This window comes from Mustela erminea, chromosome 6 (genome assembly GCF_009829155.1).
Source record: "Mustela erminea isolate mMusErm1 chromosome 6, mMusErm1.Pri, whole genome shotgun sequence".
Taxonomy (NCBI): domain Eukaryota; kingdom Metazoa; phylum Chordata; class Mammalia; order Carnivora; family Mustelidae; genus Mustela; species Mustela erminea.
The window spans coordinates 26,721,281-26,746,647 of NC_045619.1; the positions used below are offsets into that span (position 1 = coordinate 26,721,281).

Consider the following 25,367-nt stretch of genomic DNA (forward strand, 5'->3'; position numbering starts at 1 on the left):
ATCTCATTGGAATAATGTATTTTTGGGCTGGGGGGGTAACATTTCATTTAGCATGCTGCTTAGTTTAAGGAATTATATCAGGGGTTTATTTTTTAAATGATTTAATGATCACAAAAGCAAAACATGTTGAATGTAATAACTTAAAAGAAATATAAAGAATAAAAATCTGTAATCTTCCACCCAGCCTGGTGATACTTTTGTTTCCTTAACTATATGCCCCTGTGTTAATTTCCATTTCTCATTGATGTTGGAAATTGGGAGGATTTGTTTCAAGGGTTAGCTTTGCTACAGCTTTGGTTACAAATTGGGTAAGTTCCCATTGGCTGCAAAACTAGGATTTGGGCCACAGTTTTTCCTTTTGAGTATGAAACTCCACATGAAGAGTTCCAGTACTCCTTTTTCTCCCCAGTTACATCTGGACATCTTTCAGTTGGTCTCATTTCATCTGTGCCTGTTAGTGTGGCATTTCAGTTGTGTGAATGGAGTCTTGGTACACAGCCAAGCCTCTACTGACTTGATGTAATTGTTTCAGTTTCTGACTTGGTTGTAGAAGCAGAATAATTGCCAGAGTATTTTTCACCCTTGCTTACTGTGTCTCCTAGCAGAGTCACAACTGAAATATCATCATTTAAAAATATATTTTGTTGCTCATTAAGGAGCTTTTTACCATTTTCCTTCTAATCATGTTATTTGTGGGACAAAACAGGTCTTAGACTAGTAACCTCACGACCTTTGTAGAGAGTACCTAGCAGGCTTCCTTTTTACATCTTCTGATCCATTCTCACCCACCATGACTCTTTTGAAATAGTTCTATGATCTAAGTTAGTAAATCCCAATTAAATTTCAGTATAATCTAGCAATTGTCAAAAGCATTTTAGATAAGGTAGGTTGGTTGCACTAGATTTGAACTGGGTGGTTGGTTTGTGAGTAGCCTAGGGAATGAATAGGGTGAAAGTCTTAAACTGGTTTTTCCCCCCCTCCTAGAACAAAATATTTGGGGCTCTGTTGTCTGTGCTGTTACTCACCTCTGCACTTGTTGGTGAGAACGCATCCATAGACAATTTTAAATGGCTGGAGGTGCTGTGCTATGATAAAACTTTTTCACAGGCCACAAAGTATTTTCAACCATTTAAGAAAGTGTTAAGTTTGTGAGCATTGCAAAGACAGGTGAGGGCTAAGGTGTAGCCTGTAGCCTCCTTGGCTGTGATTGATTATTCACTGCTCTTGTATTGGAACAGATCTCTCTTCCCTGCTCCTCCTTAAAAAAAGTGATACATTACTGTTACTCCAGTAACAAAGATGGTGTAGGTTTCCTTTTTCCCCTTTGCTGTTAATACATACATATCTTGATAGTATGCAGAGATTGAGCATTTATCAAGCTCAGTTTTTTTCATGCAAGATTACTGAACATTTTCACATTGAAAATTTCTGGGAGTATTTATTTTAAATTTTTAAATTATACAGGTTTTAAAGAAATCCATACAGGTTGCTTTTTAAAAAGTGACTTAGCATTTAATGCTTTTTTAAAATGTTACTGAAAGTTTACCTTGGGGCATTGTTATTTGTTATCCCTGTAATATCTATTTATCATAATCCCCATTACATTTAAATTGTTACCGTTTTATGAAGTCTGCATTATACATCTTTAACCATATTTTGATTGTGCAGTTTGTCTATTTCAGTTTACTAGATTCCCAGAAGTGGAGCTGTAAAATTTTGCTAAGTAGTACTTATTTTCCAAAAGGCTATACTGATTTACATGCAGAAATCCTTACCTGACTTGAATGTCATTTGTGTCTGCTAATATTCCTTTACATGGATATGTTATTAGTTGACTATTACCCCTCTAGTTGCCTCATCTTGGTACATAAATCTTTATCCACATCCCTGGAGAGGGTTTGGAATTCCCAGTATAATTTGATCAAAAGATGTTTTTAAGGTTCTTGATACACATTAATGGTCAAAGTATTCTTTTAAGGAATGAATTTGATTAAAAATTAAGAGTAACAGTGGGAGTGTTACAGTAGTGTCACTGGTGTTTATTAAGAACCAGGAAATGTGATGTACAGGTAGTATTTCCATATACTGTTAAAGAGTAACTTGGATCATAAGTCGTTTCAATCATACAAAGCAGAGTTACTTAAGACTGGCTTCTGGCAAAAAGAACTAAGCCTTTGGATAAATTTGGGTCTTTGGTATAACGCAATGCCAAGAGAGGCCGTTAGGGCCTTCTCACTTGACTGTTAAAAGAGTTCAGCCAATGGCCCTGGTCAGGAAGATTTTTTAAAAAGGGGGGTGGGTGGGAAATAGTACCAGAGAAAAGATCACTTTTCAACCTGATTTTTGTACAGCTCCATATAAAATTGTTGCTTTTGAAGATTGGAGATATTAAGTCTATTAAAAAAAAAAGGTTCTGGGAGGCTAGTAATGGTCTGCTTTGGATCTTGGGTTTAAGCCCTGCTCAGCAGAAGCCTGCTTCTCCCTCTCTCCACTCCACCTGGGTTCCCCCTCTCGCTGTTGTCAAGTAAGTTGTTCAACACCTTGAAATCCTGGGGCCCTGATATCACCAGCTGAGCTTAAGTCCTGCTTAACCAACTCAGTCACACAGATGCTCTTAGACTCTGTCTTGAGGGCAGAAACCTACTCTGTGCTATGAGCAACAATGCTGGGCATAAAGCGGAGGATTACTGTGCAGCTTCTGGTAAACCTTAGGAATATAGGAAACAAGTGTTAGCCTGAAACTTTGAGGCACAATCAACTACATGACAACATTCCTGCTACAACCCAGTTTACTAGAAACAATAAACTTATTTTATTGTGTTTAGTCCCATCGTTTTGTCTACGAAGTTCATTTTAAGGGGACCTACAGGGAATTCTTCCATTCCAGTGTGAAGACAACATTGGGAAATGCCAGGCTTTTGTTTTTACTCCAACTTACTAACAGTCAAAAGCCAAATGAGATTTGAATGGAATTTTTATGTGAGAATTCTTAAGTTGGTCTTCAGTAGGCAGTATTTTGGGGAAATAGAAATTGTAGGGGAAGGTAACTTAGCCAGTTACCCTTTTAAAAAACAGCTGTAGTAAGTGATGGCAGTATACAGTTATCTGCAACATGTTAACAGCAAAGTATGTAATTACAGAATAGAAGAGCTCTTGGTAATTATTAAAATTAACACAACCCATTGAGAAGCAGAAGATAGCCATAGTGGGCCACCTTGAGACTGGTATCTTAACAGAGAAATGTCTATTTCCGAGAGTAATGGGACACTTCACTGGTGGACAATCCCTTTTAACCCAGCTAATCCCACTAGTAAGAGATCATGAAAGAAAGTGTATAAATATACTATGAAATGATGTGTATGACCACCCATGGGAGAAAAGTAAATTACTTACTGTGGAATGCCAGACACATTTTCCACTCAATGTTCAGTTATGGTTAAAAAAAAATTATTTCCATTTTTATTTGGTTTCCAAATATAAAAAAAGTCAAGATTCTTACACCAATTATCTCTGAGACCATGCAAAGCAATTTAGAGTGTATACAACAATCATTCATTCCACACACACACACCCCTTGTTTTGCCGCTTTATACAACTGTTTGACAGAAAGTTGAATGGCACATGCCTGGAGGGAAAATTTCACCTGTTTATTGAAACACACACACACCCACACACACAACCCCCAACAACAAATATTCAGCATAGTTTGCTACTTTGTGTCTGCATGTCAACTTATAACCTAATTAACTTCTTTTATTTAGGAGGCACATGGGACTGAAAAATTTAGCTGCCCAATTTTATCCATCTACACCACAGAAAGCAGAATGTCCCAACACTTTGTGAAGTTTCAAGGGTTGAGATAGTAGACACTGTCATCCACAGTAGATTCAACTATTGAGCCTGGAAAGGAAGGCTTTTCCTCCTCAACAGAAATGGAAATCTCTTTAGGGCCTTTCCTCTAATTTTGCTAGACTGGGTTCCACAGGAATAATGAAGAATCCCTCATGTGAAATTCAAAGTGCGACAACTGTGAAGTATTCTTCTGCATCATACCAATTTTTGCTAGTTGCATAGACCTAAAGACAGTTGGTTTGCTAAATGGCACTGAAGAAAATCCTGACCCTAGTGGCACTACTTAGTCCAAATGTTCTTGACCAAAAAAAATTATACAACAATATTTATAGGCTCAACTTTTAAGAGATGGCTGACAATACTGTACATATTTTACATGTCAAATACACAGTCTAGGAGTTTATAAAGTAAGTTCATGCATTATTACCTCTAAGAATATCATGTACAAGACCCCCCCACCCCCAGTACTTGTGACAGCATTTCAGGTGGACAGTTTTATATACAAAATCCAGTTCCTCTGCTGTGTTAAGGTATTTAATTTAAAGACTTCAGCGATTACTGAGAAAAAAATCTTAAGTCCATTAAAGATTGAAAGTGTCAATCTGTGGATTTAAAATGTTTCCGTTTTAAAAAACACCCAGGAAACATAACCTATACAAAGAAAAATACAAAAATTCTGGATGATCATGTTTGATCACACTACATAATTTAGAATGAAATGTCATTGGTAAAAGTCTTTCTATTTTACTCATTCCTCTGACAGCATTAATTTGTGAACTAATACTTGTATTTAGTTCAGCTGCATTTATGGCACAAATCTTTTTCAAAACAGCTGCACCCCCGTTTTCCTTAGGTGTAACAGCACTCTATTTTTTAGCAGCAAGTGTGTTTTTAAAGGTTAGCAATTTGTAGAATGTACAACTATACTAACTTTCTACTCTGTACTCACCAGTTATAATATTTACAAGGCTAACGCCTACATACAGAATCATCTTTCACTCCTCCCGCCCCATGTTTTTCTTATTCAAATGCCTGTCCTCCGGTCTCATTTCTGTTATTTTTTGTTTTGTTTTGTTTTGGTGGGGGAAGGGAGCACAGGGGCTTCAGACAAGGTACCTGTGTGTTTGTCAGTGGATTCTTGATTCCAAGTGAGTATAAAGACAAGACAAAATAATTCTTGGTTCAGGTATGTTCCAGGGCCCCAATAGTAAGTAGTACTTACTAGCAACCTATAGAAGATGAGACATTCTTAGGTGTCTTCTAAGTCTGTAACAGTGGAATAGCAAGGAGGCCATTTTTCAACTGTGATGTCGTCACCATTGACTAGCATTTGAGGTTAGACTCTTAATTCTGTGGGTCACTACTGGTAACCAGTAAGTTTAACTAGAGGGGTCGGTAAATTAAAAAACAGGAAACATTTACCTCAAGAGAATTATGGTTCTCAAGTATTCTGTGTAGAGAGATTATGGATAAAGGGAATTGGCAATCTAGCGTGCTTAACTTAAATCTCATGAATACAGTTTTTCACGATGATGTATTTATTACATGCATCTTTCTTAACATACCTCTCTAAAAATCACCAACTGTATACAGTTAATAGTCCTTTAACAGAAAGTTCGGGTTATAGAGGGAAACTGGCCCTATCAGGTAGCTAGTGACGTACCAGCTGTGAAAGTTTAGACAAATGAGTTGACAAATTCCTGAAAATAGCAAATTAAGTCCTTTGTCAAAGTAGTTATTGGACCATACAGAAATAGTCAAAATCTGGAATTTAGAAATTAAAACTGTGATCCTGTGATACAGATTTTCAGATAGACAGATTTCTTTAATATCAAGATTTTTATAAATTTCTACAACAAGAATTTGTTGACTATGTTAATGCTGTGATGAGGAAATTATTTTAGAGAAAAGATCTACCCATAAGCTGATCTGACAAAAACCACAGACTGATGTCAAATGGACGAAAAACTGAACAAAATGTGTGAAAAAATGACAACTAGAATGGGGGTGTGGGTTGGGGCAGGGGCACAATTAAGGCATCTAAAAAAAATTCCACATGGCTTTGGCTTATTAAAATATTTTACATTTTTTTTTAAAGAAGATCTGAAAACATCTGAAAAACTTGCAAATTGTTTGAAAATCCTGCATGGCAAATTCAGTCAGTTTGCAAGCATCATTCGGATGTTTACCAAGAAAAATAAAGAGACCTCTCCCCACAAGACTGCACATGGGAGGTCCTCCCAGTTCTATCTTCTACTGGATGGCAACCCAGAGGTCTGTGCGGCAGTCACAAGCAAGGTGTTGTTATCGGGAAGGGAAGGGACTGTGGAATTTCCATTGGTTGGAGAACAACCCAGCTTTAGTTTTTCCAGGTACTCTGCATGTACAGGCTTATGACACTGGAGAACTTTGATGGCATCTTCTACTTTGAACCACTCTCTCTTCCTTCCTAGAAAATAGCAGGACATTGGTCACTATACAGTAAAGTCAATTTTAAAAAGTAGGCCAATGCTTTTATAATGCCCTTCACGCCCTCCTCCCAAATAACTTTACCGTTTTTTTTGGAATGACTGGGGACAATATGCTGGTGGAAGAATTTTAAGATAATTCAAGTGTGGACATACATATACTGATCCTCTTTGAAAAGGGGAACCAAAAGTAATTCAAGATGAAAACTATACAAGTATGAAATACTTGAATTAAGAGAATCCAGATGACAAAGGGAAAAGGAACTTACCTATATTAACAGAATCTTCCCAATCTTCTAATATTTCAGTGACAGTAAGAACATAAACATACGTTCTATGCTTTCTGTCTTGGTTCTGCTTGAATATAAAAAGAAAAGCATTTTAATCTCCAGGAGCTAGCTATTACACATTTTTGAGGGAAAAAGTCAGTTGTGGCATATTACTGCTTAGCAATACTACGCATACTATGCTTGGCATAGGCAAGTATAATCCAGTCATATAACCCAGCACAGAAGTGAATTTTATGTGGGGGGAAAAAAAACATGTACAATGAGGAAATTAACTCCCCAAAGTAAACTTTTGGCACTTTGATTTCAACACATGTTTTTAAGAAACATGAAGTACTGATAGTTTAAAAGCTTCCAGGTGAACTATGCGTGGCCAAAGTTAAGAATGGGTTACTCATTTCTGGAGTATTACCTTTTAGTCCCATATGCTCAAACTCGATTTTTTACCCACCTTGTCTTGTTTCTAGATTCAAAATTAAACATACTTTGGTTTTAAAATGAAGGGGCTCATCTTCATCTCGATTAAAAGTTAGTCCTGTCTACTATAGTCCAGGACTTCAGGTAACTGATGGATTTGAACATTTTTTATTTTTAATTTAATTTTATTTATTTATTTTTTTTAAGTAGACTCTATGCCTGACCTGGGGCTTGAACTCAAAACCCTGAGATCTAAAGCGGCTTGCTGTATGAATTGAGCCAGCCTGGCAGCCTGATAGTTGCCAGAATTTTTTCTACCACCAACAACCTAATTCACTCAATCCAAATAGCACTTATGTCTTTGGGAAGTACAGAAACAACAAAAAATGAGAGAGGCATCTCTCACATAAAACATTACTGTTCATTATTTTTAAGAACTTACTGTCTTACTTCTGTGCCTGGAAAATCAATACATTTATTATGCTATGTTCACAAATTCACTGAAATCACCAGGGTGAACAAGCAGGACAATTCTAACTTTCCCCTTACATATTCTAAGGAGAAAGACACATTGTTTACTTTTTTCTGCTTAGATTCTATGAAATTTAGCATTTGTAATGCCAATACTACTATTACCGCCTACCTGTGTTATAGAAGCTTTATTTATAATCTGAGAAGTTCCCTTCAAAAATCCTGTCAACATATTGAAATGTGCTTGCTATTTGTACCTTGGCTACTCTGAATTCCAGAAAACCCTCAATACATTTTTCACTTTAACCAGGAGATGGTGCTCTTCAATTGGGTAAAGCAAGTGCTGAATTCTGGGAAAGACTGACTACTAAATTTGAGAACTTTACAGGAGTCATCAATTCTACCAAGCAGAACTTGGTAGAACAACTTCTGACTTCCGTGGAAAGCCTTTTCCATTATTTTTTTTTTTAATTTTGAGAGGGAAGAAGGGAGGCCCGCCCATGCAAGCGTGAGCAGGGGCAGAGGCTTAAAGAAAAATCCCAAGCAGACCTCCCTGCTAAGCACCAACGACCCTGAGATCATGACCTGAGCCGCAAATCAGGAGTGGGCTGATGTACTGACTAAGCCACCCAGGCACCCCCTTAAAAATAAAATGTTTACAGTTCTACCAGAAGGACAAAACTAACCCTAAGTAATATCTTGAAGGAAAAAAAAGCTTACTTCCCTCCCTCTTAATCCTTTTAACTTACTTGCTTACTGATAGTTTTAGTCTGCTCAGGTTGTGCCAGATTATTTGGCTGGTTAGGAAAGAATGGTTATAATTCTATTATTTGAAAGGATTACTTTAGCTACTCACCTCAAATATGCCCAGGAGTCTGCCTAACTTTCCTTTGACTCCAGCCTATTAAAAAAGGATGAAGTAAAATTGTTACCTTTCCTAAGAAAATTTATAATGAAGTTATTTTCTGACTATTTCAACTTTTGGATTTAAGCACAACAGGCCCTTCTATACTAAGCCTGCTTCTGTGAAGGTTTTTTTTGGGCAATGGCAAGATTCACAACCTGTGGTCTGCTATAAAACATGGCTTAATTTATTCCATATGCAAGTTCAGACTGACCAGATTGACTGTCATTTTTTTTTTTTTTTTAAAGAAATGACAGGGACTGACCAAAAAGTTAGACTTTCTACCAATGTGGGACAAATTTAATGAATGAAAAGACAACTTTTCTGTACAAGTATGACCCTTACTTTAAGGACTGTCTTTCTGCCCCACCTCCTTTTTTCTTCACATGGCTCAGGAGGTACAATTCTTTTCTAATGTTACCCTTCGAATTCAGAGTCCTCATTACTTTTACCCATTACTGTAACAGACCGACTGGAACATCATATCCGCACCACAACTAACACATTGATACCCGCTATATCCTCTACCTAGGAAATGTTCCTCCCTCAGGAAGCATTCATCCTTTAAGACCCATCTCTATGAAACCTTTTCTAAATAGAGAACCAAGACCCAATGAGAGCATTAGAATTTGCTTCCCGTTTATACCCTAACTGCTGCTCAGTAATTTAACAAAGCAAATTCTATCTATGAGCAACTTTAAGAAGATAAGCAGGCCATGTATGCTTTTGTGTATTTGTGTGCGTGCCTCATTTTATTCAGCTTTAGGACAAAACAAATAAAAGCAGTCTGCTTATTCCTCTGACAAGTCTAGCACATGAATGTCTCTGTGCATTCCAGTGTATTACTAGCTGCTCAGAGACAAGGTCCCCATATTATCTACTGATCACTCATCAAGCTTGTCGTCTGTTAAACAATTCTGGGGGACGTCTACATTGCTTTTAGCTCTGTTTTACCAGGTAGCAAATGTATCTTAGCAAAATGCTACCTTAGTTGCCTGCTTAAAAATGCTGAACAAAGATAGAGAACCCATGTGACCTGCCTTGTTGTCTTCTCAGTGCACATGCAGCCTAAGCGCCTCACAGACACTGTAAAACTTCCCCAGTACAGCCTGTGTGCAAGGACAGCCAATAAGCCACTGCAGTTTATCTCACCTCTTCGTACACCTCCCTCACGGCAGCGCCACCAGGTTCCTCCTCTGGCTCCATGCCTCCTCCAGGGACAATCCACTGGTCAGGGTACCGGCTGCTGCTCACCAGCAGCACCTGCAAGGAGGAGGACCACCGTACACTCCTGCTGCCCAGGGAGCACCGCAGCCCCCACCACCACCCTCAAACCTCCACTGGGCTGGGAAGCCCTTCCACATGAACACACCTTTCAGAGTCATTCAAATGAGAGGAGTGCAGAGTCTATCACAAACAAGCAATGACAGCTTTTGTACACACAGTTTTTCAGAATTCAACAATATTGTGCTCACATTACTACACCATCTGAATGAACCTAATGAAATCACTTGAACTACCAGATTCAATTCGTGACATTCCAATTCTTGGAGACTAACAAAAAATAGAAGCCAAGACTTGGTTTACTAGCCTCAGAGCTGTATGCGCTTAGGTTTGTGGTCCTAATATCTGTTTTTTAAATTACAGAATCTATCATTCTCCCAAATTTTAAGAGTATGTGAACCCAGGCTCTTCACTCTGTTCCCTCACCTATGGAATGTATGAATACTTAAAAGGTATCTAAGACTGAGAAAGGAGTAGGGAGATTCAGGTAAAGCCAATGCTCAGTATATAGAGTTCCTATTGTATTTACACTTAAAATTGGGTGGAAAGAAGTAACCTTCATATTCCGAACCAATTATAAACGAACAAAAGTCACTTCTTTTGTAACAGGCAGCTGTAACTTATGATCTAGAAGAGGGTTGGCAAGCTACAGTGTGTGTACAGCTTGTTTCTGTACAGTCTGGGAGCTAAAAATGGTTTTGCATTTTCAATTATATGAAATTCAAATTCCAATGTTCATAAATTAGAAAAATCTAGCCACACTCATTCATTTTTTACATGTTGTCTATGACTGCTTTCATACTCCCAACAGTAGACCTGGGTAGCTGTGACAGAAAGTGTGGCCCACAAAGCCCAAAAATATCTGGCTCTATACAGGGAAAGTCTGCAGACCTCAATCAAGAATAGCATTAACCTTGAAATATGCAAGCACTTTTTTAAAAAAAGGATGGCATTATCAGATTATCCTAGAGGATCATTATTTTAACAGTGCCTGAAATAAGAATTATGTATTTATCTTATGAATGAAAATTTGTGAGCTAGGGTAGGTTAAAATTCACCCTAATTAAAACACAAAAGCTATGATAAATAACCAAAGGTATTTGTGAAGTAACAGGTGCCTTAATCAACTTGAACAAAAATGTTCACCAAATTACCTTGGTATACTTACTGCCTTCAGAACGTAAACCATTCTCACCAGATACATCAATCAATTCAGAGCCAAGTTGCATCTGTGAGGTGTGTACTGGTTGTCCCACATGCATGCCAGTAGTTCTATCTGCTCAGCTCCATCCCTACTGCCAGCAGCTGCTGGAGTGGAGAGCTCACAGCCAGGATGGGAGTTGCCTCCTACTCGAGGAGGCCACCAGGAACTCAGATTGAGGGACTACAAAGTGCCAGGCTGACAGTAAACAGTTCAGCAACTCCCACCTTTCCCCAAAAAACCTCTAAAGTACGGAGTTGGGAGTTCAGGGAACACGTATCCAGGCACATATTCCCTCAATCTGAAAACTAAGCAGCAAATTTTGGCCTATGGACACACCATCGTTGCAAAATGATCGATCAACATTCAAGGGGCCTGAGCATTGTTTCCCTCATTCCTCATCTGGAGAGGACTCTATTGCTTCTACTGGGACTTTATTCCTTCAAAGAAATTAACTGGCAGAACAGTGCAAATCCAGAGGAAGCACTACCAGATAACATGTGGTAAAACCTTAGAGAATAGTTATGGCTGGGACGCCTGGGTGGCTCAGTTGGTTAAGCAGCTCAGGTCATGATCCTGGGGCCCAGGGATGGAGCCCCTCATTGAAGCCTGCTTCTCCTTCTCCCTGCTGCTCCTCCTGCTTGTGCTGTCAAATAAATAAAATCTTTAAAAAAGAAAATATTAATGGCTGACACTGAAGGTACCACACCACCAAGTCCAAATATCGCAATTCTGGTAAAATGAAATGTAAGCCTTAAATTTAAGCTTTCTTAAATATTAGCAAACGGCTTACATACCAAAATTAGAAACTAAAGAGCCAGAATAAGCAAATCCAGCCAAGTAGAAAACACTGGTTTGAACTTGAAGATGTTTCTCAACTGTACAGATCACAACCAAGGTGTGTTTCATTCCTGGATGCACACAATGAAGGCTGCTGATCTACCATTCAGTACACCAGTGCCATCCTCTCTAAAATCAACTGTCTATCCTTGAAGGGCTGTTTAGTGTTACTGAGAATGAAACACCCTAAGTCCTGGCCAAGGCATCTGCTGTTGGCCCTCACTAGCTCTTTCTGTTTTCCCACTAGTGGAGTTGAATCAGCTTACCAAGAATTAGGCTTTCTCCCCCAAATTTTGCCACTTGCATTTGTTCTGTAATTATTGAGAATTAATAATGAAATGAGTGCAGAAAGGAATTATCAAAAAGAAAGCAAAGATTAATTAAAGGTGGGCTATTAAAAACTGCAAATTAAATATGGATGAAGCTACTATAAAAGACTAGAAAAAGGAAATTTAAAAATCCAGAAAGAGCCAGCAAGAGTCTTCAAAGTTCAAGATCTTTAAACAAAGTGAAACTGGAAATCAGATTTTGCTTTTTATTTTATTCAAAATGGAGGCTTACGAAGGTTCTATGGTATTTCAAGGCTTTGGCCTATACTGACACCGGCAAATACATGTTTTTAAGTTAAAACAAAAATTCTTAAGGTATAAATAAAAAGCATGTATCTTTTATCAAGGGAAAAGTAAACTGCAACTACTGTTTCTGACTGCAGAGGTTGAGGCCTCTTTCCTGATCACTAGGTGCCAATGGGTTACAAATAATCTAGTTTTTATTGCCTAGATGAATTTTTTTTTTTAAGATTATTTATTTATTTATTTGACAGATAGAGATCACAAGTAGGCAGAGAGGCAGCCAGAGAGAGAGGGGGGAAGCAGGCTCCCTGCTGAGCAGAGAGCCCGACCTGGGATCATGACCTGAGCCGAAGGCAGAGGCTTTAAACCCACTGAGCCACCCAGGCGCCCCTGCCTGGATGAATTCTTACTACCTAATTCTGTGCTCCCTAAGCAACTTCCTTGGTTACTTTCACTATGGGACAGGCCACCGCAGGGGCTGGCTACTGGAAAAGTACATCCTTATTTAGTAAACAGGGAGTTTCAAAGCCACTGATATTCTTATGTTTGAGTCTTGGAAAAAATGAAACTCTCATGTACCTAAATCAATGATAATTCCCATTTGTCCCAAGATGCTCTTTAAGAGACATAGTACATAAGGTTAATAATGTTGAAAACCCATTAGTAGAGTCTGTCTGCTTTTCTGAACTAACACTTATGTTTCCAATTAAATCCAAATCTTTAATCTGCAATCTACAGGACATCATTCACATATGACTAAAATTATCTTCCGAAAGTCAGTGACATGGAATCCCTGCATACTTCAACATCTCCCTCCATAAACTGTATTTTAGGAAAGTATGAAAACAGATCTATATAGTTTTAGACAAATGGTTTGTCTAAATCTAAAGTTTAAGGACTAATGGTTTGTCAGAATCTGAGAACTTATGTGGAGTCCCTTGACATTATGAACTGATTAAATTTAACTGATCAAACCATTATTTCAAATGTATCTCTCCAAAATATGATATATTTAATAAATGAGTAATTGATACCTGTGGTAACAGAAATGATCAGCATCTAAACTACTAGCTTAGAAGATTTGATAATGACCCTTCAGTATGAAATAGATTTGAAAACCAGTACGTTTCATTAAATATCTGCCTACTCATCTAGAGTACTTCAGTCAGAGTTCAAATGAGGGCAAGGCCACATTTGTATGTGTGTTGTGATGTTGGCGATTAATCTACACAGGTAGAAGAAACTAATCTGAATAGCATTATGTAGAGGCAAGTGATTAAAATCCTTCCAACATGCTAGAAGAATCTAAACGTGAACTCCCATTACAAATTACTGAATATCCTCGGGAAAAAAAAAAAGAAAAAGCCATCTTAACATTTCTACAACATCCCCAATCTACTAGATCTGTAATATAGGTTTAGCATGCTTACTGATGCTCTGAAAACATTATTACTGAAGTAACAGAGGTTGTAATATCTCATTCAGTTAGGAGTATACACCAAAACACCAACAGCTGACAAATCCATCCCTGGTTGTTCATAGGTTTTAAATTCCTTTTCAAATACTTTTCTGGGCGTATTACATTTTGTGTATCCAACAAGGTAATAGTCTGCCACATTAGTGACAAGGTGACAGCTGTGAAGAGGACATTCAACCTTCCAGATAAGCCAGAGTTGAGACCAAAGGCAAGATTTATAAAAAGGAGGTTAGCCAACCCACCAGGCTGCAGAATTAGACTTGAATCAAACTCAACCTCAAAGCCAGCACTGTTAGATTGTGAAAAGCGAAGACATTTCCTTGATTCAACCCGCTCACCTTCATATAAGCATTCCTGCTGCTGTACTATCAAACCTCAACCCCTCCCCCCTTCCATGTATTGAACAATTATCAGAACACACCACCATTCCCTTATCACAGTTAAGCCAATTCTCACACTTGTCTTTTTGTTAGACATCGTTTTAAGCATTTGAAATATAAGTAGTAATTGTAATGGTCTACTTGGAACCAGCCCTTAGTCTTACTGGACAAAGGTCTGTCAATGAATTGGGAGTATCTCTATACTCTGTATCACCTAGTGTAAGTCCTCCTCACTGGGGGTGTGTAAGAGCTTGTAAATGGCGGGGGTGGGGGGGGATATGCTGTGTAAGGTTTATGTAACGCAGATATGCCCTCAGAAGATGGAGGTACTTGAAATTCCTATACACCAGGTGGCCCCCAAATGTCATTTGTGTTTCAGCTTTTACCCTTATTAACTGTTCTTGGTCACACTCAGCTTCTGGGAACAACTAGTCATTACAAATGACTACTTCTAGTGGGGGCAAGCTATCTGGAGAAACTCGGTGATCCCTACATGAAGAATGAAGAGTTTTATTTTGTGAATTATAGTTATTTAGAAGCTGTATTGGGGTTTTTGTACTTTCTTCCCACATTATCATGAACCACGATGCATTAATGATTAAACCATCTCTACTGTAGTAACTATATTATAGGTATTTAGCCAAAATTAGGCCAGCAAGCAGCACATTAGGAACACCAGTGTACACACAGACATTTTAAAAGATCAATGATTACTGTATCCATTAACCAGCTACCTACTGTTATTAATAAACAAATCAGTACTACTTTGACTATACTACAGTGCACTACAGAGGCACAGTGCTAGAGGAGGATCAGAAATATGGACTCATTTTGGGAAAATGTGCTTAACCCAATGAGATTACTGTTAAGCCTGGAAAAAGATCAAAATTCAAAATCTGAGGTGTGGGTTCTACTAAATGCATTTTTGCACCACCAGAAAGTCAAAAAACCACAGGCTGAAACCATTGAAGTCAGGGACCATCTGTATGAGATTGGTAGATGGATGAATGCTAAGTTGCACTAATGACATTTTCTCCTAGTATGTCAATGTTCTGAAGCTCTAGGTAAGCTTTCTTTCACCATTTACAGAAAGCCTTAGTAATACATACCAAGAGCCTGAAACAGATGCAAATTTTGCAGAAGTGCCTTTCCTTTGGAAAGTGGCTGGCTGAGTGGCCTAAGAAGCCCTTTAGATTTGGGAGAGCTTTAGGCATAGGTGACATTTCCGATGTTTAGAAAAAGCTGCCTTTAGAGAGTTAATTTTAATAAAAGTGGTCTCCATTTGAGGCAAGTTATCTTGTACGACTTAAAATCTAAAACAATTTCTGCGAAGCTTAAGCCCCAGAGTTTACATCTGATAAGGCAGACTACCTACTGATCCAAGCAGACAAATGTGGTAGGTAGAGACTTAACCTGTACTAGAAGTCTCTTTCTTATTAAGACTTGTTTTTATTAGGGCTCTGGTTTTGGAATTCTGCTTTCCCTACCAATTCTTTTTAGAACTCTGCTTTCCCTCAAGGCTTAGTTTTAGTGCATGATTTTGTAGAATTCAGACATTTAGTTAATACACATTTGGCATTTAGCAGACTGTAGAATGCAGCCCCTGGCTCAAGGAGCTTAAAAGCTAATTAGGGGAGTAGTGGGTAGTCTTTAAGGCTGTTTTGTTAGTGTTTCTCCCTCACAACTGTGCCTGGATTCCACCCAGAATCAAGTCCTTTCTATTTCTCTTTTTAGCATTCTATCCTATTTTGCTGCCAGATCATCCACGAGCTTGCATACATTTAAAATGTAAATGTTCCTTGTTCAAAACTAAGTGTTCCTTTCTTGCCTAGCAACTCCTTAGCCTTACATTTAAGGTGCCTTTTTTCCAGCAGTTCTCTGTCCTATGCCATCCTAAGCTGCAGCTCAACTAACCCACAGCCCCAAGTTTTGCTGTCTGTGATGTTTGGTCCTTCCTCTCACTGAAATCGAGCTCCAGTGCATCTTAACCCTGGAGCATTTTAAGTTACTCTTCCCTTACTTTATTTCCCTTTATGTAGGTCATTTGTCTACCCTCCCACTGTAGCATATGTTTCTTAGGAGTTGACACTTTTCATCTCTGCAGCCCTGTTCAAACTCTCATATACCAATAAGTTCAAAATAATCTATTTTTGGTTACCTTTTGTGAATGTATTGTTCTTTTTCACTGTACAAGCACAGTATCCCAGCTAATCAACGGGAAGCTTATTTTGTGGGATTCTGTGTAAGCCCAACTGCCAAAACTTCTATAGGGTGGTTCCCTATAGAAATAACTAGCTGACCAAGAATCAAATGAACAGAAGATTTAGAAATAAAGTACCTGGGCTCAAAATTATCTGCCAGCTTTTGGGACCTTGGGATAAGTTAAGTCTGCTGACTTATTTCCTCCTGTACAAGTGCTCATGCTTTTTACCTCACAGGGATGATAAAATGGGCAAATATATAAACCCCCCCCCCCCCCCAAAATAAAGACTGCTGTTAGGACAACCTTCTTTCCTAAAACCACCTGTTCTCAACTATGGGCTGAGAACTCCAGGAGAAGAACCATACTGGAACACTGTAACTTTTTGTGGTCAAAGAGCAATTACTATTGTTTTATTTCAACTGACACTCTGTAACATTTCATCCTAAAATAAAGGCATACATTTAAATCTCCCAACCAGGACCTAAGTGGTGTTAACCCAGTTGGGGGGGGATTCTCACCTGTTAGCTAAAGAGGTGGATTCAGGCTGTTTTGTATTCTATCGTTGGAAGGCTACCAGTTTTAGTAACGTGGGAATAAATTCATAGGAAAACAGCAAGATGTCCTGGAAAGCTAACAGGGGTCATTTTGTAACTATCATATAATGGAAAGAGCCCCCAAAACTCACAACTCCAGAAATGAAGATCCTAGAGAGATACATGTGAAAGTTGGCTGTGCATTTCACTTAGAAAATTCTAGAGCCTTCCCTTAGAACATAAACTGACTTGGTTTCTTCATCTGCACTGTACCAGATTTGCCAAGTTTTACATAACAGATTTATCTAATACTCCAGAGCTTGCTCCTTACTTCATTTTATCTAATGGCAGTAGTCTCTTCACTCAACTAGAGGCTAGAAATTTAGCATTTATTACAGTAGGGAACAATTTCCAAGCACAAAAATAATTCATTGATCTACTAAGGTTATCTCTGAAGCATTCTTCAAGCTTTGCTTTTACTACTCACACAATACAGATCATTTCAATTTCCTTCCATTTCCTGTATTTTGTCCTGGGAACTGTTTTATTTTTTTCCAAAGCATGAATTCCAAGTTCAGGTTATGGCAAGACTTCAAAGTCATCACTTCCAGAGTCTTCCAAGCTTAGCCTCACAAAATCTCTCATTCAGCAAATAGTGTGCACCCAACTGCTAAAGAACCCTGTGCCAAGAGCCCAGCATCAGGAGCAAGGAAGGGCTGGATCCTGAACTGTGAATCGACTACTTCCTAGTTATGTCATTTGGGGAAAGTACTAACAATCTCAACTGTCTCCTCACCTATGAACCAGCACTCAGAGGATGAAATGTAACAAACCTACAGGTCTTCAGGCAAGCAAGCCCCACATATCCTAAGCACTCAACTAAGAATGTGATTACACAATAGTGAGCAAATCAGACAAGATCCTTGACCTTTCTTGATCACTTTGGGCTCTTCTTTTATATTCAAAGCTTGTTTTCCTAACATGGCCCTCCCTCAACAATGTTCTAATCTTTTTAAATAATGGAATATACTTAATGCTTATTGACTATTTATTCTGTGAATGTTAAAAAATCTTTCCCCTCCCACCTTCTAGCTTTCCTAACTGGGCCCAGGTCATAGTTTTCTTCCGAAAACTCAAGAAAATTTAGGCTAAAAACACTTACAGGCACCAATCAGCACTAAAAGACTTCGTTTCTTAAAATAAAACAAGAGTTTGAAGAGCATCATTTGAAGCACTTTGATTTTCGTCAGCATATTAAGAACTATGCTACTGACTGTATACACTGTGTCATACTCAGCCTAACTACACGGATCAGCAGTAAGGAAGCCGTTAAATTTCCTATCTCCAGCTTTAGCCTGGTATTTTATTGGATACAGTTGGTTATGGAAGCAGAACTCTTAGGTTTTTTTCTCTGCCTAATCATTATAGGAATGGCAATGCTTTATAAAAGATTTTCATGGCTACCAATCAACTAGTATTGCCTTAAGCAAATTCAGAACAGTGAACCATTTAAAAATTAAATAAATGTAACATTGAAATAAGGAAAAACTGCTTTCCAGGAAAAACCTTAAGGGCCTCCTATCAACCCAACGCAGGAGTATGAATTACAGAAGACTGACTGCTTACTCTTAGAACAAGGATGCTCCTCTCCAGATGTCAAACCAAACAGCCAAGTAAAGAAGCCTTGGTAAATAACGCTGAGAGCTAGAGACTATGCTCTGAAAATGGCAACTCTGCCCATCTCCCTCTGGCGTTATTCCACATTTTTCACTAGCCATCTTCCTGCTGTCAGAAAACTTTTTTAAAAAAAGGTGGCCTTAAAAAATACATGTATCACGTGTAATTATGCCAGGTGCTTACGGGTTAAAGGGTCCACATGCGAGTCCGATTTGAAAAACCAGACTGAATGGGGCTTTATTTTAAAGCACGGGGTCAGTTTGGCCAGTCCACAAACATCCCTAGGTTTAATCAGAACACGCAAACTGCTGTAACGTTGAAGGAAAATGTTAACAGAGGCAGCGGCAGGAGAGCTTGGGTTGCAACACTCACGCCATTTCTGCCGCCTCTGTTAACACTCGAGGTTTATCTGGCTTTACACTCAATTCGCGGGTTAAGATGGTGACTCCCGCCAGAAGCGACCTATTCCGCCCGGGACCTTCCCGCCGGCCAGGAGACGTCTCGGCCTCAGGTCCTCACGACCGCCCACCAGAACACTGGGCTGGGCCAACCCCTTTGTCTCCTCCATCAACCCAGAGAAAGGAAGGAAGGAGGGAGGGCGAGCAGGAGGGAAAGAGGGAGGGGGGCTAATCCCTCCCAGCCCCGGGGCCAGACGAGAAGTCGGGCAGGGAAAGGGGAAGGCGAGGACCCCCACCCCGGCCGGCCGCGCCCCCCACGCCCCCGGCCTGCTCCGGCACCCCCGCCGCGGAGGGTACCGAGCGCGCCGGCGGCCCTCACCTCGTCCTCCTGCTCGCTCCGGAAGCACAGGCACGCCGCCCGCTTCTTGAAGCCCTCGCGGTCATAGGTCCGCGTCTGGTTGGGCTTGAACTTCATCATAGAGGCGGGCTCTTGCTGCCGCTGCTGCTCCGGCCGCCGCCGCGGGGGCCCGGCCGCCGCCACCCCGCCGGGGAGTTGGGGCGCGGGCGAGTCGGGGCAACAGGGGGGCGCCGGGAGGCGAGACGGCGGCGCGGGGCGTGGCAGCGAGGCCGGTCAGTCCCGGAGTCGGCGGCCGCTTCGACGCGGGGCAGGGAACAAGTGCGGGTCACTGCAGCCCGGGTGCCGGAGAGGAAACGCCGCCTCGGCCCGGGCGTCCGCCGCTCTCCATGGAGCCCGCCGCCCGCTCGCCTCCGCTCTCTCCTGCTGCCGCTGAAGCTGGCAGCGCCGCCGCCGCTGTCGCCGTCGCCGCCGGGGGAAGAGCGAGGCTCGCGGCTCGCGCGACAAGAAGACAGTTGTGCGAAGTCCCGGCGTTCAGGCAGCAGCGCCGCGACAGCTCCGCGCCGCCCCCACCGCGCGTATATTTAAGTGGGCCCGCGCAGCCCCGCCCCCGCGCGCCCCGCCCTGCGCGCGCCCCCGCGCCTGCGTGCCGGGACCGTTGCGGCGGGGGAGGGGCGGCGGGGGGCGGGGTCTCGGCCGCGCGGCCGCGTGGGTTCCGCGGAACCTGAGGCGCCTGCTAAGACACCCGGGAGTAGGAAGCAGCAAAGCCCCCTCCCTCCGTGTTTATAAACACCGCCCGGTGCCCCGCGGAGACCTTAAATGCCGTCTCCAGGAGAGGAGGTCCCCCTGCGCACATCTCACAAAGTTGCACCCGGGTCAGGCAGCGCCTGGAGGCGTCGCGGCGATGGCCCTGTCCGCAGTGACGGACGTCCCGAACTCGCCCGTGAGGTGTTGGGGGGGACGAGAGGGTGAAGGCCTAGAAAGGGGAAGACGTCGGTTAAGAGGGTTTTTGTTTGGACGGTTTTTTGTTTTGGGGGTTTTGTTTTCCAGAGGAAAGAAGGCACGTTTCTCTTTCCCTTTCCTTCCCTTCCTCTTCCTCTCTTTTCTTTCCCTGTCTCTGTCTCTCTTTGCTTAGGGGGTCGTTTGCATTCTTTCAGGAGTCCGTCCAAGCCTTCTTTGAAGCCATAGGTAACGACCTCCACGTGGTCCCACGCTCCGAAACGTATGCATTAATATTGGCGATGGCTAATATTTACCAAGTGTTTTGCACTTGCATTTCACACTAAGTAACGGGCACAGTTAGGGACTGGGGCCAGCACATATAATAGGATTTCTGCCATCTGGGAGTTTCAAGTCTTCTAGGGAGGGACTTGGGACAAACCTTTCCATTTCAGACGGTCACTCAGGTTTTAAGATTGGAGCCGGGAGGTCCCCGTGTTACGGAAGCCAACCCCGTCCATCCTGCCCCCTCCACGGAGCCCAGGCTACGTGGCCCAGGAACTCCACCGAGTTCCAGGCACCTGTGACTCTTCGGTTTTCATTCCCAGAGGGCCTACTGTGTGCCAGGCACTGGCATCTAAAACCAGCCACTGCCCTTCCAGAATCTTAGGCACGTGAGAGGAGATATAGTAAAATACCACACAATCACACAAGTACATGTAAAACTACAAATGTGATAAGATTGAAGGTGGTGGAGGGTTTCACAGGGGATATGATCAGACCTGCAAGTCAGAAAATGCTTCCTGAGGCAGGAGGTCAAGAGCTGAGGGCCAAAGGAGAAGGAGGAGGGGCTAAGGCCACCAAGAACCTGGTCAACTTTCAAGGTGAAGGAAAGTGGGACTCATGCAGAGTCCAGTGGGAGAAGGAGCAAGGAGAAATGAATAAAGACCCATGTGGCTGCAAGCAGGGTGGGGGTAGGTGGGTTCCACCCTGGCCCAGAGGGCTATGAGGCCTGATTGTTCCCAGCCTGGGGTCCCTTGGAGAGTCCAGAGTAGGGCACTGGTCTTCCTGTTCTAGATTCTGACCTCCAGGTTCATGACCACTGCATCTAACTTCACCACCTTCCTATTTCCAGGGCCAGGGAGATGCAAGTTTGTACAATAAGTTAATGTTGGAAAAGGGATTCAAGAAATGAGATTTTACCGTGGCACAATTGGAAATCTTATCAAGTCCGTGCAGGGACATTTTCCAAGCCTTAGCTTTCTTACAGAAGCTGCTTGAAATTTATTTCCTGATTTATAAACAGGGACTGAACACATGTAGCTAGGGGCTCCCTTTTGGCTAATATGCAAATGTTGTTTTAAGATAATTGGTTCAAATTGACAAAATGAGTAATCTCACCATAGTCTTTTTATTTTTTTTAAAAGATTTTATTTATTTATTTGACAGACAGAGATCACAAATAGGCAGAGAGGCAGACAGAGAGAGAGAGAGAGGATGAGGAAGCGGACTCCCCACTGAGCAGAGAGCCCGAGGTGGGGCTTGATCCCAGGAACCTGGGATCATGACCTGAGCCAAAGGCAGAGGCTTTAACCCACTGAGCCACCCAGGCGCCCCTCACCATAGTCTTTTTAAATGATAAAGAAAATCAAGTTTTTCCTCTGCTTCAAAGGTCTAGCTTCTGGTTTGTGTGCAGTGAATATTAGTTTGGATGTTGGTCTACTCAGATCTTTCCCATTTAGTAATTACATGAGGTGAGGCATGAATCAGAATTAACTGAGGAGGAAAGAGGAAGAGACTGGGATAGACTCACTAAAGGGAGGAAAAACTGCACAGAAAACTGGCGAGCATGAGCATGGGGCCCCTTGCTTCAGGTTCCAGACCATTGCTTTTGGTTGGAATGATCTTGTGTTCAGGTCTCACCTGCACCAATCACTATATGTAACTTTTCTTACCAGTCAAATAGAATGATATCATTTATACCATCTTATACAAGACCACAGTGGATCTGAGAGTGCTTTAAAATTATAAAGTATTTAAACATAGGATATTATTAATAAGGACATTATCTTTGGTGATCTGTCCTCCTCCATTTCCTCAAGGAGTAGAGGAATAATGCAGAGAGCTAGGTGCTTGGAAAGGGCTGTGAGTTGTGAGGGAAGGGTTTTAAAAGGAATTTTGTAACATGATTTGAGTGGAAGAATGCTATCCTATAAATAACCACCCCTACTTTTTTGCTAGTTAATTTATTTATTTATTGGGTTATTTTTTTGCAATTACTTGAGAAACACCTAAGAGAAGAGGAAATTTTTGTCTGACTAAAATGGTAGAATAGAGAAAGGCTGAATTACAATGCTGGATCCTCATTTTTCTATGTCATTTGCTCCATAGTAGGGTACACACCCCAGCCCAAAGCTCCCTGTTTAGTATTGTCTAACACGTATATTATGCATCTGAAATGAGCTTAGGCACCATTCAAAGCTTAGATCATATGCAGTCAGATCACAGTTGAGATAGACATTAGGTTGTTTTTCCTCTGCCTGGCCGAAAGGACTGGGCGACACTGGCCAGTTTCCTTGGGGATCAGAGTCCAATTTCAGGTTAATCTGTTTAGTGCACTTAGCACAGTGTTGTCTTACCTGGAATTCAACTACACACGGAGCCATTTCTTGTACTATTTTCAGATATTTGGAGCCATCGGAGAGGAGAACTAACATTCCCTCTCCAGGGTACTTCTTTTCCCTGGGTCCTTTTATGGGAGGCAGTGCAGTGGGGGGTGCCAGGCTGGGTACTTCTCTTGTAATTGACTCACAACGTTACCATAAAGTAAGTTCTGTCTCTCAAGGTAAAACTGATCATGACAAATCATCCCTTCCTCTGTCTTTCCAATGCTAACAACAGCTCGTCAGTTACTGTTAACTCAGTGCTGGGTGCTTCTAACGATCACAGCGGAATGATCGCCACAGCAGCATTACGAGACAGCTTCTAATTATTGTCCCCAGTTCACTGGCAAAAATACAGGGATGTCCTTTCTCTCTTTGCCGCCCATATTCTTACTTCCTGCACTGTATCACTGTAAGCTTGTCTTGTCTCTTATTACATGGTGATTATTTTGTATGTGTTATGTTCTGACATGGGATTTCTTTCCTTTTTAAAATGAAAAAGGAGCTTTGCTTAAGGTAGGATGGTAAGAAAAGCTCTTACAGTGCAAAATGGAAGTCGAAGTCTTCGATGCCTGTCATCCAAAGTGATTTTCTTTCTTTTTCAAAAGGCGCAGATTAGAATGGAATAGGCAATAGTTGAAAATTCAAAAGCCTTAAATTAAACTAAAGCTTTAGGATTAAAAATCCTGGAAAGGATTAATGCAACCAGCATTAGCAAGACTTTAAAAGAGACTGTTTGGTTTGCTTGTTTATAAGTTGCTCTTTCATCAAAGTAGAGAAATGATTTTCAGATTTACAACTCATTTTCCATTTCCTCAATTCCTGTTTATAGCAGAGCACTTTGTTTCACACGCATCATGTTTATGTGCGGTTCTGGGTGGCTAATAAAAATGTTTACCGGGAAGCACAGCTCCCACTTTCCTTCTTTATCATTCAGGGAAAGGTATATGCCAAGCGCTTATCTTCTGGGCAAAGGCAGTGACTTGACATTTTCACCACCTTCTTCAGACAGCATTTTAAACTCCTGCTTCATTCAGCATTGCTTGTTTTTACTACATAACAATTCTGCATTTTCATTTGAAGAGAAGAGCTTGAAAAACAATGTTTGCTCATGAGAGACATGTTACTCAATTGCAATGTATGGACCTTGTTTTGTTATATATTAAAAAAAAAACAAAAAATAAACAAGAGGAAAGACATAGGGGAATTAGGGAATGTGAACACTGTTTTATGATTTTAAGCGACTGTTGTTATTTTGAGGGGCTATGATGATGTTTGAAAGGGGAACTGCTTACCTCTTAGAGATATATACTAAAATATTCAGAGCTGAAGTGATACGATGTGTGAGATTTCTTTCAAAATAATCTGGGTTGTTGGAGCAGGGAAGATGGGTTGGGAGAGAGGCCATGAGCTGATTGTTGTTGAAGTTGTAAACCATTAGGAAAATGGAGGAGATGAAGGAAACAGGAGAAGAGAGATGTTTTATATTTCATGGGCCATGGAATTGAATCTCTGTACTGTTAGAAAGAAGTTGTACACACTCATGATATAAGTATTAGATTCTAGCATGACTGGAATGACCAAAAATGCAGTTTGCAAATTAGGCAATGTTTTTATAAAATAAAAAATAGAAAAATAAGACATAAAAATTACCTATGTAAAAAATTGTGACCAATATTATTCCATGAATTGAAAAAAATTTAATGGTCATTTGTATGTGAAAATTTAATAGTGATTGGTTTGGTTGTCAGCATTCATCCTTGTGTGGTGAAACAGAATTTCATTCTTATAACTAGACTACAAGCCCTAGGACGGCAGAAAGCCAGGTGATCCAGTGATACTTCTGTGTTACAACTGAGCTATAGGCTATGAGGCAATCTGTAGATAAATGTTGCTAATTTCTTCTCCTGGCATAGTTACTATATCATGTATCATATTGCAGATGCAGTCAATCTCTCTCATCTCCCTCTGTCTCCTTCCCTCTCCCTCCCTCCCTCTCTCTTTTTTTCTTTGTCTCTCTCTTTCTAGCTGTTCATGCTGATTTTTAAATCTGTCCTTGATTTTTGTTTGTTTTGGTTTGGGGCTATATATATTTATGAGGAATGTGATCAACTCAATCCTCAGAGCCTGACATTTGTTTCTGACAGTTTTGGAGATTGGAAAGTCGGAGATCAAGATGCTGGCAGATTCAGCATGTGCTGAGAACTCACTTCCTCATTCATAGATGCTTCCTGGTTCCTTGTGTCCTCACAAGGTGGAAAGGGCAAGGGAGCACTCCTCAGTTTCTTGCAAGGGCACTAATCCCATTCATGTGGACTCTGCCCTTGTGACTTAATCATCTCTTAAAGACCCACTTTCTGATACCATCACATTGGGAGTTTGGATTTCAACATATGAATTTTAAAGCAACACAAACATTAAGTCTATAGCAAGTACCTACACCGAG

The 25,367-nt window shown here is 40.9% G+C and overlaps 1 protein-coding gene across 2 annotated transcripts; it reads right to left on the bottom strand.

Moving 5' to 3' along the window:
* Nucleotides 1-3,442: 3,442 nt before the first annotated feature.
* Nucleotides 3,443-19,462, bottom strand: NUDT4 (nudix hydrolase 4). 2 transcript variants are annotated; one of them, XM_032346779.1, is made up of 5 exons: nucleotides 19,344-19,462; nucleotides 9,552-9,662; nucleotides 8,352-8,396; nucleotides 6,590-6,674; nucleotides 3,443-6,301 (listed from the first exon to the last, which is right to left on the bottom strand). In XM_032346779.1, the coding sequence occupies exons 1-5, from the start codon at nucleotides 19,440-19,442 to the stop codon at nucleotides 6,099-6,101; spliced, it is 543 nt and encodes a 180-aa protein (XP_032202670.1). In that variant the 5' UTR covers nucleotides 19,443-19,462; the 3' UTR covers nucleotides 3,443-6,098. The 2 variants fall into 2 exon arrangements, with proteins under 2 accessions (XP_032202670.1, XP_032202669.1); XM_032346778.1 differs by having other exon boundaries at nucleotides 6,590-6,677.
* Nucleotides 19,463-25,367: the final 5,905 nt, after the last annotated feature.

Excerpts from the sequence above, each read along its gene's own strand:
- NUDT4 (XM_032346778.1), bottom strand. The coding sequence starts at position 19,442 with ATGATGAAGTTCAAGCCCAACCAGACGCGGACCTATGACCGCGAGGGC. Across the intron at positions 9,663-19,343 it reads GGAGCGAGCAGGAGGACGAG|GTGCTGCTGGTGAGCAGCAG; the intron begins GTGAGGGCCGCC and ends TCCTCCTTGCAG. Across the intron at positions 8,397-9,551 it reads TGAGGGAGGTGTACGAAGAG|GCTGGAGTCAAAGGAAAGTT; the intron begins GTGAGATAAACT and ends CTTTTTTAATAG.